We start from the raw sequence: 12,974 nt of genomic DNA on the forward strand, positions 1-12,974 counted from the left end.
GATGTCACGTGGTCTATATTTGGGGTCACGTGGTCTATATTTGCAATGCGCGCTGCGAGCAGGGGACGAAAGCGTTGATCATTCGCAAACGTCTTCACCTTTCCTCCTGCTGTCCTCCTCGCCGGGCGAAAAAAGCAGAGCATCCGCAGTTGTGACCGATCGCCGCAGGAGGTGTCCGCTTTGAATTGCACACGCTCCCCGTGGTCTGAGAAGGACCCTCTCCTCCCATCTAGGCTTTCGAAAACTTTGCATGGCGCCTCGCGCTCCTTTGTATCATAGCGCGCATACGGCGCCCACCACACTTCCCCTTCTAGCCATCACAGTATCATGTAGTAAACCACTTGTTTGGGCTATCCGATGCTGTTTTCAACAGTTCTGAGCAGCACAATGCCGTGGCATAACTTTTAAGTTAGTTTCCACACGCTAGCTCAGACGTCTTTGCATCGCTGCGTTCACCGCCAAATCACCGACGAACGAGCTGAGCGAGAATCGTGACATCGCGAAAAGAGCTTCTAAACACCAGGTGACCTCTACAATATCATTTTTTTCCTTTTATTAAGTTTAGACGACAATTTTGTTCATAGAAACGTCATTACGAAATCAGCGATGTGCTCTTGAATCGATTATAACCAAGAATTTCGTATTTTCGGTTCAGTATCTCTTTACTAAGAATACTGAAATAAAAAAAAAAATTGAAACGATTAAAACAAGAAGGACGTGTCCCATCTAAACAACTTAAAGGGGTACTCCGGCGCTTTCTTCATAGTCCCCGATTTGCCTGAAAACGTGCTAAATACACCAACAAACATCGCTGACCATCCCCAACTTTCTTGAACATAAACACCTCGACGCATAAACTAAAATTAGAATTTCATCCGAAGAACAACAAACAACGCAATGTTCCCCGGCAAGCTTTGAGATGACAGTCACAAAATATCAATAAGCAGTAATTAATATTTTGGACGCGTATATATATATATATTTTTTTTTTTATTCTACGGCTCTACAATTTTTTTTTTCATTGAATTCTTTGGGCCACATTCAGAAAATGATCAATTTCTAATTTTTTTAGCAAAAAATCGTAATGTTCCCGATTTGTGTAATTGCCTATGAATCATAGAACGCAAATCAATTACAATTTGGATATTTCCTTGAAAAACGTTAATTCCACGGAATGGCCCAGAACTATGGTCATGATAGGATCTCAAATATTGCGCAAACATATTTCTTTCCCAAAGTTATCGAATTTGCTATTTCGGTCCTCACCGTATTTTTCGAAGTGAAAGTCTCTACCGGAAACAATGAAAAAAGGACGTCAGTGAAAGGCAGGAGTTCACTCGTTGGACTGTAGACTTTGTTCCCAACTGATTACAAACAATTTCATGGAATCAAATGAAGGCTTTGGAACCTCGCTACAGCAACCGCGCAGCAGCACGAGACAGATGCTCCGCATAGATCATTTTTAGACTGCCCGTTCGACCTGCAAGCCTGTCTTCCAATGGTATCACGGCACTGAAAGGTGCGGGTATATTCGAATCTTGATTTTGGCGTCATTTTCATTTGTCGACTTCACAAACACTTTTGTGAATTTCGCGATAGAAAATAGCATACGGGAAAGGGTAAAGGCCGGTGATGCCTAAAATATAGTTTGTTGAAGATAGCTAAAAAAAAACAAAAAAACAACGTCAAAATATTTGATTGAAAAAAACCTTTTATTTTATTTTATTTTATTTTAGTATTTTTCTAATCTAGAGTGATAGCGAAATCTTGAAGAAAAATGTTTCATGGTTCCTTCCAAAGAACATGCTGATAGCCTGTAAAGCACACAATGAAGTAATCGTCTAGACGGTCAAATGTTTTTAATTCCACGTGATGGCGATCCCCAACTTGTAAACGAGGGACGGATAGAGTGTTTGACCGTTGATGATGTGTGCTCGGGGGTCGCGGCCTACGGAGAGAAACGGCGAACGCCAAAATCGGTGATTTGATGCACCTTTAATGTGAACCAATGTACAAGATGCCCGATGCAAAGGGTTGCTGTATCCATTATGTACACGTGAAGCGAAGCGAATGAAAGAGCGCCGGCGAAGAGCAACCCTCAAGCGCGAGTTGCAAGGACAGAAAGGAAGGGCTGGTTCGCCGACCGAACGACAAAGGAATCGGAAGGTTCTTTTTCCGAGGATCGTGCTGGTAGCGCAGACACCGATCTAGACGGAAGCGCAAGCGACACTGCTGCGAAAGGAAAGAGTGCGCGCTAACAAACATATTCCAGTGGAGCCGAAGTGGTCGGCTCGGCATTGCGATCCGGAGCACCGAACGTCTTCAAGAGGAGGTGAGCCACCACCTCGCTGGCGGAAGACCAGGTGGCAGGAGAGGCCACCGCAGTCACGAGAAGCTACATGGGTTCTCGTGTGACCCCCAGTCCTCTGTGGAGCATGGCTGGAGGTGCCAAGCTGCACATTGCTGTTCCCATTCGATCGACGTCGACACTCCTGATGAACGCTGTCCAAAGAGTGAGGACAATTCTCTTGGCTACCGAAAACAAAAGCGGAGCTTCCCGATGCTCGGAGGAGCGAAATTCGCATCGCAGCAATTCTAGTTCAATAGTCATCGTCGCATATGAGAGGAGGCTTGCTCGTGCGGGTCCTCTAGCTTGAATCCTCAGGTCAATGTGAATTTCCCGTAACCTCTCGGCTTTGAGGTATCTGTGCTTGCCGCGAAGAATTCCATCGCATTCCATGGGAGCGTTCTCCAGGCTTCCCGGGGTGTTGCCCAAAGAATGCCCGCGCCTGCTTGGCTGCGCGGTGGTTAGAAGGGACGTCCGCGCCCCGCCCCTGGCACCACAACGTTGGACAGCGACGATGCAGCGGCCTTGAACCCCGGGATCAGCTGTGCAGCCTTCTGCACGTCGGCGTCAGACAGAAACGGCGTGTTCTCGACGCCGATGTTGTCGTTCAGGTAGAAGAAGTCCGGCGCGTTGGTGCACGGCACGGCCTCCTCCGCGAAGGCGCACGTCAGGCTGAGCTGGCTGAAGACTGTCTGGTTGCCGCACAGGAAGCTATACTGCTGCACCTCGGCGCTGCCGTCGTCTTTGGGCACCACGTTGCACACGTGGAAGATCTGGCAGTTGTTGTCCACGTCGGCGAAGTAGCCGTTCTTGGCCGGGCATGTAAAGGACGTCTTCACAGAACCCACCAGAAGTTCTGCGCCGTCTGGCAGCTCGTAGGCGGCCCGTTTGCTCTGCACAAATGCCACCCATGTTGTTGACGAAGACGTACATACATAAGGCCCTGCGGAGCTGTGTCGGCGCCAAAGGAGCTGCACGTTCCCTAGCGGTTGCCGTCCACTAATTTCAGAGCGAGATTGACAGTTCCTTCACGCAACTAAAGCGGCATCCTACGAAGTCAGAAGCCGTCTCGGCTAAGTGAATAGGGGTGATGAACATTAGGGGAATTTTTTAATCGCGCTTCCTATTTTAGTGTTCTACCTTAGCGACGCTAAGGCTGAGTAATAGAACTTCACCAGAGAGCCTCAGCAGATTGTTTTTTGCGGCCAGTATACCGCTTCACCGCGCTCTAAATAGCGATGTCGTAGCCGCAAAAAGGATCTATTGAAAGTCCTATTAAGCACTACCACCATTCAAGTATTATATGCCTTCAACGTGCTATGCAGGCTGCTTCTGCAGTGCCAATTTTTTTTTTTTTTTTAATGTCCTGTCAGTTTTATGAACGTTTCGGGCTTTCCGCACCAATAGCGCAGTTTTATTCTGTGCGGCTTAATGTAAAACTAAAGCGGATCTTTATTTGAGAAAAAAAGAAACACTTAAATCGTCTTCATTTCGCTTCCAGAATTGCGAATATGAAAATTATATTTCCAATTGACGCACCAAGTAGCCATAAAAGCGCTTTCGAAAGAGCGCTGAAGCCCCTTCCGCCTTCCGCAAGCCTTACCCGAGCAACCCCAAGCGCTGCACGTGTTCCCTCACAAGCGGTAAGCGCAAGGCAGTCTCTGCGGATGACATCACACTCAGCTGTTCGTTTTTCGCTTTTTCTCTCGTCTATTAATACGTTCGGGTTCAAACGCTCATAATATTCAAATTTACGGGACAAATATCCGCTGGCATGCACCTGCACCTCTAACTGTTTTCTTTTTTCTATAAGAACGTGTTTTATCACTGCATACTTGTCCCTCTTCGATCGGAACGCGGACGAAAAGCTGACTGACAGGATGTGGGCTAACTGTTCATGATATCCAAAGTGACTTACCCTCGGTGATGCTGCAGCGAGGGCAATCACAGTCAGGGCTGGAAGAGGTCAGAGCCGTTAAGAAAGCCACAACGCATCCTCGTTTCCAAAGAATCGAAAAGCTGTACTCACTCACAACTAGCTTCATCCTGGTTCTGCGAGCAAGGAGAAAAAAAGAAGGATGTGAGAGTGTCGCTGGTTGGGCCTCATGTGAATTGCGGCAAAGCAAGGAGGTGTTCAGCTGGAGGACGCTCCAGTTGATTGATTGACTGATTAGGGTGTCATGATACTAACCAAATATGTTTTACTTCAAAGCCGTGTAGCTTTTATTGCATGGCGTTAGCATCTTTTTAGGATAGTAATTTACATTATTATTCCACGATCAGTTGCTAGCGAAAATATCTTCCAATATCTTAAACGTTTTAGTACTTCGATGACGTGGCCAGCTATAGTGATATTTAGATTAGATGATACTTGAACGTTTTTTGTTTTTTTTTCGAACGGAATAACGTGCATTTAGTTTTGTTTCTGTTTATTGGTAATCGATTTACTTTGGTTCACTTGTGCAGCTACGTAAGCATACGATTTGTTGCCACTTCAAGTTTGTTACATGACTTGCTTTTCGAAAACAATGTAGTGTCGTCAGCGTAGGCTAACAACTGTACACTCCGGAATACAATATTAATATTAAAGATGATACTGAGTTATTTCTTTAACAAATTGCTCGCGATCAGCTAGATATGACTTCAACAAAACGAGTGAAAGGTCTTAGGCCACAACAGTTTTTTTTCTGCTTCTTCTTTATATATATATATATATATATATATATATATATATATATATATATATATATATATATATATATATATATATAATAGTATAGACGATGAACGAAATTAAACACCTTAGAAAAAATCAATATATACGGACAGAAAGTTTTCTGCGATATTTATATAATTATTGTTTTCTTCTGAGACAGCAAAGCTGACTCTGTGGACGTTCCCTTTCTAAACCCATGCTGTCATTTGGTTTGTAGAGAGAAACGTTCCAAATACGTAAACAATTTACTGTAAAAAATGTTTTGAAACGTTTAAAAAATTAAATAATATTAACATCGAGTTGTAGTTGTCTAACAGATTAGTATCACCGCCTTAAAGAGAAAAATAACATTATCAATTTGCATACGCTTACAAAAAAGAACAAAAAAAAAGCCTAGCGAGGATATTGACAACTTGAATACAAATGTCAAAGGTGCGGCTAACAAATCAAGAACCAATTTGAATGCTAGAATGTTCAGGTGATTTACATAATCGTTCTTGCTGTTATTTACGCTTTGAAACGCCCTTATTACTTCATTTTCATCTGTTGGTCTTAGGGAAAACGAATTTGTGTTTATTATTACATCTACAAGCTCCTGATTGTTTGGTACAGGAGAATAAAGGAGTGTATCCAAGCAACGATGTTTCCTCGGAGGGCCGGCATTTTCTTCTACCTCCAATCGATCCCTGTATCCAACCACCAATTATTTCTCGTACACCGGCATTTCCTAATGCCCGCAATTTATTACGGTATCCAACGAACGATTATTTTAACGTACGACCGACATTTTCTTCTGCCTTCAATTGAGGTTTCCCGTTCACCGGGATGCAAACGAGTGCAAGGGTTCGCCCTGCTTCCACGAGATGCCGCCACGGGGCTGAATTGTGGCGGCGGTGGCGGAATTTCAAAGGTAGTTTTGAGATGAAAAAGAATGAAAAGTGATTTGGGGGAGGGAATCAGTGCAGACATGAGGGGTTGTGTAGTTGCTCGCATTCCCCGTGATACTCGGAACGTCGCTCGTTTCCAGCGTCGTTCTCTGCAACCCTCTACGAGCTCCAAAACTGTGCAAATAACTCGCGCGCACGCGCAGTAGCCGCGTCTTCGTTGAGGACAGGCAAAAAAGGCCTACAAAGACCTCTCCAAAGTCCCAGAATCCATGAAACGCAGTAATAATTTCAAAGTATTTAAAAGACATTAACGGTCGTTTCGGGGAGTGAAGAACCTTGATTTGTATCAAACTTTTTCGATACAAACTAAATTGGTCTCGTGACGTCAGATCACGGAACATCAATTTTTTTAGCTAAATAGAGCGGGGAAACTGAACTGGTGTATAGGCTACGGGACGTCGGTCACGTGTCACGAAGAGATGTCACCTGACCGTAACACCAATTCATTTTTCTCGCTAAATTTAGCGCCAAATGCACGGACGGACAGAAAAACATTTTGCGAGGGGGGGTTCCATTAAAAGCATCTTATGCTTTAAAACTCTTTATTAACGAGAAACGCCTTCAGTGCGATGACGCGCCACCTCAAGCTAGGTGTGCCAAAGAAACCTGTTGCAAAGCATGCAGCGCCGTCCGCGGCGCCGAAAAGAATGCCGGGAAGTCTATGTACAGAGTTGGTTGTGAAAGACGATTGGGATGACGGAGAAAACGCGGGTGAGTTAATAGCAGCCGGTATTAACGAAGAATGTGTTTGATTATCCGATTTTCACCGATTGTAAAGAAAACCCGACATCGAAAAGCGGTACGCACACTGGGAACCATATCAAGAGATTTGAGTCCCCGGCTGGATTTCAACTCACCACCTTCAGATGGTGAGCCAAGTGCTTTGCCAACTGAGCTCTCTAGGATTTTTCTTTTCTTTATTGCTCAGCTATCTGGGATGTTTTCTTTTTTGTTTCTTTATTGCTATATTTTGACAGTGAGCAAAGAACCACAATGCATGATAAATTTCGCTTAACAATGTCATATAAAATATTGGGAAAAGATGACGTTAGTGAAGATGACGATGAACGCCTTCTTCAAGGTTTTGACATGCGGTGAGAATTGTTAAAATTCTCCGATCATCGACAGCTTCGCAAAGGCCGGCAACCATCCGACTTCGGACATAATTTCTCGTACAGAGCTGCTATCAAGTTTACATTTTCAATGAAATGGTGGCTGCTAGCAGGCTAAAGGGAACCCATTAGCGCGGCGCGGGAGGGCGCGGTTTCGCGCTTCGCGGTCTTTCGTAGAGTGCCTCAATGTTGCTGAGCTGGCGGCCCTCCCAGAGTTAGGTGGGACAACTCTCTTCGCGGCGAGAACCACGCTAGGGGGTGCTACTGAGCAGCACGTGAATGTCACGTGATACCCGAAATGTGAGGAGGCCCTGTTTGTTTACATCGCGCGCCATTGCATTACGGCGTGATTGCTTGCTTTGGGACGGGGCGCTCTGGTTGGTTCTTGTTCTCTCGGTGGTGACACAACATACGACACCGAAAAAGGTACAAGTTCCATATCCGAGGGAAAAACAACTGGGGAAGTAGAGACTGTATTAATACAGGGCAAAAAGGAGTGGGCGAGCACGATGGGGGTGTGCTCGAATCGTGTTACGAATCATGTTTTATTTTGCATTATGTATTGCTTTTCTTGGCGAGTCTCTGTTTCGTTCTCCGTACGGATTCCAATGGCGGGACTCTGCACCAAGGATAATCCGATAATCCGCCTTTTCTTTTCCCCCGCACTCGAATTTTTTTCTCCGTGTCGTCACCTGTCGCGCTGTAAAGTTGAAAGAATGAACAGACCTTTTTATGATGTCCGAAACGAAAAAAAACAACAAAAACAACAAGGCCCCGATGATCCCTCATTCGAACAAGTCTTTTTTACGATGTGGTAGACGCGGCGTATTCTTGTGATCGAGAAAAAAGAAAAAAAGTAACCGTTGCTGAATGTACATACTTTTGTGCTCCCTATTTCGCCTACCGGTAGACGCCATCGGGATTTTTTTTTTCTTTTTTCTGTGCAATAATATGCGAGTTGTTGGACGTTTCTGTTCAATACTACGAGTGTTCATTATTGTAGACGGCTCATGGCCAGCAAGAGAAAATGTAATATAATTTCCTAAATTACTGGCTGTGTTCCTGGGTTTGGAATACATTTTAGCGCTCAAAAAACAGGGACAAAGAGGCAAGAAACAGACAGCACAGTGCAAATTCCAAAACCAACTAGCCCAACAATCTACTTTCCTGGGTTTGTTGCGCTTTATTGGTAGTAATCGTAACTGGATCACAAAAGTGTTTTTTTTCACTCGCCGGAAAGATATAAAAAAATCCAACATCTCCTCTTTTTTTTAATTGTATTGTCATTACGGTCATCACATAAGATATAAATCTGTGCATTGTCTCAAATGGCTGTCATTGGAGAATTAGCTGTCGATCCAATGATTTGTTAGTTTAAATGCACGATCTTAACAAAACGACTCATTGATAAAGACCATTTCACAAAACGCTTTTCACTCGAAGCTTGACTATGATTATTTGTTTCTTCTACTTTTGTTGTGTATAATCTTTTTTTTTTTTTTAAATAAGATTCGAGCTAGGCTTTCAAATTGTGTGCCTCTTAGGCTTTCAAATTGTATGCCTCTTCAGAATGCAACATCTATCTTTGCATTAACCCTGTAAAAACTCAGTCATCCAGACTTTATTGTATAGACTAATTGTATATTGTATAGACTAATTGTATAGAGACTTTTTAGTGTTGTGTCGTTTACCCGCAGTCTCGGGGTTTTTCAACCATGTGTATGCCTCTTAAGCTTTCAAATTGTGTGCCTCTTCAGAATGCAACATCTATCTTTGCATTAACCCTGTAAAAACTCAGTCATCCAGACTTTATATGCAGGGAGCATTAATTTCTTCACTGCAATTACTAAAATAATAAACATGGTGCTGCTGGTGACATTATTAAGCTTCGTAAAGTCCAGGATGTGTATAAAAGCAAATGGGTACACGACTGCCCCTGATTTGTTAAAGATGCAACAATCGGGATAGATACCTAGTAAGTTTATCTCAAGGGAGGAAACCAGGACAACAGTGGTGCCTTTGATTGTTATCCAAGGAAGTGGGACAAGGGCCTTTTCTAAAACTGTCAGGTCAGAAAAGAAGATGTAAATTTAAGACAGTAGTGGAGTTAAAAATGGGCGTCTTCACTTTGCTTTGCCCAGGACAAAAACTAAATAAGAACACTCCAGTTAGCAGCATTATAGCCTCGGACGAAGATCTGCCAGACGCAGAATTTGTAATTGTCCACGACGAATGCAAGAACATGATAAAAAAAGACAAAATTAAAAAGTCACTAGCCAGACAGTGAGGCTGAACGAAAGCCCATTCAGCTCTGAGAAGCAGTGGCGGAGTCATCACAATGGGCTGTGCCGCGCTTCCGCTAGATGGCAACACCAAAACCTCTCGCCGCATGAAATCCGAAGTGCATGCGAGACTAGAAATAAAACAGCGCGGAGTAGGTAGACTGGCTTTGGGGGCACATTGCAAAACGCCAAACCAGGGAGTACAAGGAGACATGGGATGGGCGTCATTTGAGAGCAGGGAAGCGGTGAGCAAGATAGAATTTGAGGATACGTTGAGGCAAGTGGATGGGGAGCAATGGGCACGAAAGGTATTCAGCTATTTATACATGAGGAGTGTAGACACAAAGTGGAGACAGCGCACTAAGAAATTAAGAGGAAAGTATTTGGGCTATAGCGAAGATACGGAAGAGCAAGTCTCACTTAAGAAGAAAGTTAAGGCCACAGAAAGAGATCGGTGGCTAGAGGGAATGCAGACAAAGACGGCTCTGGAAAGCTATAGATTAAACAAAACAGTTATTGCCAAAGAAAGCATTTATGACAATTCTAGGGGAAGCTCATTGTTGTTTGAGGCGAGGATGGGTGTTCTGCGAACCAGAACATACAGAGTGAAGTACCAGGAAATGGATACAGTGTGCACTGCTTGTGGAGAGGAGGACGAGAGGGCTGAGCACTTGATAATCTACTGTAAAAGGCTTCACCCTATGCCTACCGAAGACAACATAGATTTAATAAAGTCATTGGGTTTTAGAGACAGCGAAGGGAGAGTGGATTTCAAGACTGTAGAGATTACCAAGCAAAGATTAAGGTGCTTCGTTTCATTACCGAGTCGAGGAAGCCTCTGCTTGGAAAACCTTATTCTGATCTCAACGAGTGCTTCATAGTTCCGCATTTTCACGGGCACAAGTCGAACCACTGGTTTCACCTATACGAGTTCAACACATCGCGGGAGGCGAAATAGTGGCCACGGCCGAAAAGTCGGAACTCTATCTTGGCGCAGTTGGCAAGCAACATTGAGGCACTCTAGTCTTTCCTAGCCTTTCCTGTCATGCTGCGCCACGTCTCACGGCGTGCGTCAGAAATGGGAGCGAATGTTCGGTAGCTGATGCCATTCAGACGCCAATTTCTTCCCTGGAAGGCCCCCTGATCTCTATGACAATTCCTGGATCACGCTTCCCCGCTTGATCGTTGCAGCCCTGCAGCGCGAGTGAAGCCACCGGACGGCCATCTTGCTCATAGGGAAATTGCGGTTTCGCTAGCGTTGCAGGGGCTGGCGGCAGCGTGTTGAAGGCACGTTTCCAACTCGTTCGTCGTCATTCGCCGAAAAAGGTTTTTAAAGGCCGACGACCAGACTCGAGATTCTGCAAGGCAGAAGACCCTCCTCTCCACGCCTTCGGGCGAGGGAAGCGAACGATGGAAAGAAGGAACCAACAGGGGCGGGCATGGGTGGAAGGGGTAAGAGGGAGAGGAGGAAGCGGGCGAAAAGTGGAAAGCGCGAACTGGTCGTCGGTCTTTAAGACCCTGTGTAGGCATTGAGACTTGCCGTTGAGAACACGTGGAAATTTTTACGAAAGCGCAGTGCCGCAGGAAAAAGGCACAACTCGCCGAAAGCAAGTTTCGCCGGTCTCGCGGCGTCCTCAAAGCTTCCTTGGCACGCAGAAGTACGGTGTCTCTTTGCCTTCGCAAGCTTGGATACCGATCAAGATTCGACTCCGTGTGGATGCGTTTTGCGAGCGCAATGTGCGTCAAGCCGTAGGTGCATCTAGAGCAGCGCTTTACTTTACTCTGACGACTGTATTTGCAACTTGCGGCTCTCGCAGTCCAGCAGTGAGCTTGATCCAGCGTCCAGTAGCGACAGTTTACAGAATACCGTGCACACGTTAGACGGTTTACAGAATACCGCGCACACAGCTCCACACCACACCAGTGGTCTGGCTCATTATCAACCATTACACGGGACATCAAGTTTGAGCGCGGCTCGTCTAATTGTGATTGGTCAACCGATTGCACACAGTCAAATGGGAAGCGTCTCAAAGATTTTCAATCTCGCCGTCTTGTACTTTTGCCCTACGAAAACCATCCTTGCTCCACAGCGTTGCTCTATTTGTGTTGTCATGTGATCCATTAGAGTAGATTTTGAGCATAGCCATGGTTAATAGTGCATAAAAGCAACCGTACAGATTGTCCCCCCCCCCCCCCTTTATTGATAACAAATCGCCGGAACAGCTGGACGATCCAAAACTCCGCGGCCGATATATGATGCAAAGACATCTACGCCTGACACACCTGTAAAACTTTGCCGAGACGCCGATTCCTGATCGGTATCCAAGCTTGTGAACGCACAGAGACGCAGCATTTCGGCGTGCCACGAAAGCTTTGATCACGCCGAGAGACCGACGAAACTTGCTTTCTACGAGTTGTGCCTTTTTCCTGCGGCACTGCGCTTTGGGAAAATTTTCCACGTGCTCTCAGGAGCAAGTCTCAAGGCTTACATAGGGTCTTAAAAAAACGCCATCAGCGAATGACGACGAACGAGTCGAAAACATATCTTCAGCACGCTGCTGCCAGCCTCTGGGAGGCTAGCAAAACCGCGATTCATCTACGAGCATGTGGCCGTCCGGTGGCTTCACTCGCGGCTGTGGGAGGCGCGATCCAGCAATTGTCATAAAGATCACTGGGAAGGCCTAATCACACATTCTCGATGCTCAAGAAGGTGGCACCCTTAAAACGAAGGCATATAAATCCGTGGGCTTGCCGAAGAGCGTCGGTCTGGGTGAGTTTCGTACCGGCACGCGTTCGTGTAACCACTATACGGCCTAATGCACATTAAAAGCCCCAGGTTAACGGTTGTACTGCACTGGCTAAATTTGTCATCTACAGCTAAGAGAACGATCACCCGTTGAGGCGTATCTCCATCAAGGCCGTAGAAACATACAAAGAGATACATTTTTTTGCAGAGCGTCGGGCTGTGGCGGCGGACTTACCGCGTCGCTCGTCACGGCAGACCTTGCAGCTGCGCCTTGACTGACTGCGGGACTCGTCTGACACGCGCGCGCGGCCCGCTTATATAGGCGCTTGTTCGCTGCGAAAGTCGGAGCGCCGAAGAACAACAAAAGGGGCCGTACGCGAGAGGAGCTCGCGACTTTTTGCGGTCGTCATCAGGGTGTTCTTATGCAAAGCAAGCGAAGTCTCCGCGTCACCTCGAGCCAGAGGTGGCCGAGTAATCGCTGGGAGGAGGGCCCAACGAGGGGGCTCGACGCTGGGCTCGACCTCTGATCGCGACGGGTCGCCGCCGTTTCCGTGACCGAGCCCGCGGAGGGCACGTGCCGCTCGTGTACCGGAGACACGCTTTGCAGCGTCACCGTGGACGCGGCACTTTTGCTTTCCATATTTGCCCTCTGTCGCGGGATCAGCACGGGCTGACGACCGGAACTTTCGCAACGGCCGCCGATCGCTTCGTCCGCGCTCCCGAGAAGCCGCGCCCGACAGCACTCGGAAGCCACTCGGACGAAGCCTTCGAGGCCGGTGCTCACGTGGCGTCGTTCGGAAAGAGCTCTGCCCGTGCACCACCGG

General features: G+C 46.3%; 1 protein-coding gene across 1 annotated transcript; it reads right to left on the bottom strand.

Moving 5' to 3' along the window:
- Positions 1-1,976: 1,976 nt before the first annotated feature.
- Positions 1,977-12,440, bottom strand: LOC8023872. Its single transcript, XM_002403412.4, has 4 exons — positions 12,386-12,440; positions 4,377-4,399; positions 4,266-4,303; positions 1,977-3,240 (listed from the first exon to the last, which is right to left on the bottom strand). Exons 2-4 carry the CDS (start codon positions 4,390-4,392, stop codon positions 2,809-2,811), a joined length of 486 nt encoding a protein of 161 aa, XP_002403456.4. The 5' UTR covers positions 4,393-4,399; positions 12,386-12,440; the 3' UTR covers positions 1,977-2,808.
- Positions 12,441-12,974: the final 534 nt, after the last annotated feature.

Source organism: Ixodes scapularis, unplaced genomic scaffold (assembly GCF_016920785.2).
Source record: "Ixodes scapularis isolate PalLabHiFi unplaced genomic scaffold, ASM1692078v2 PGA_scaffold9__187_contigs__length_104089568, whole genome shotgun sequence".
Classification (NCBI taxonomy): domain Eukaryota; kingdom Metazoa; phylum Arthropoda; class Arachnida; order Ixodida; family Ixodidae; genus Ixodes; species Ixodes scapularis.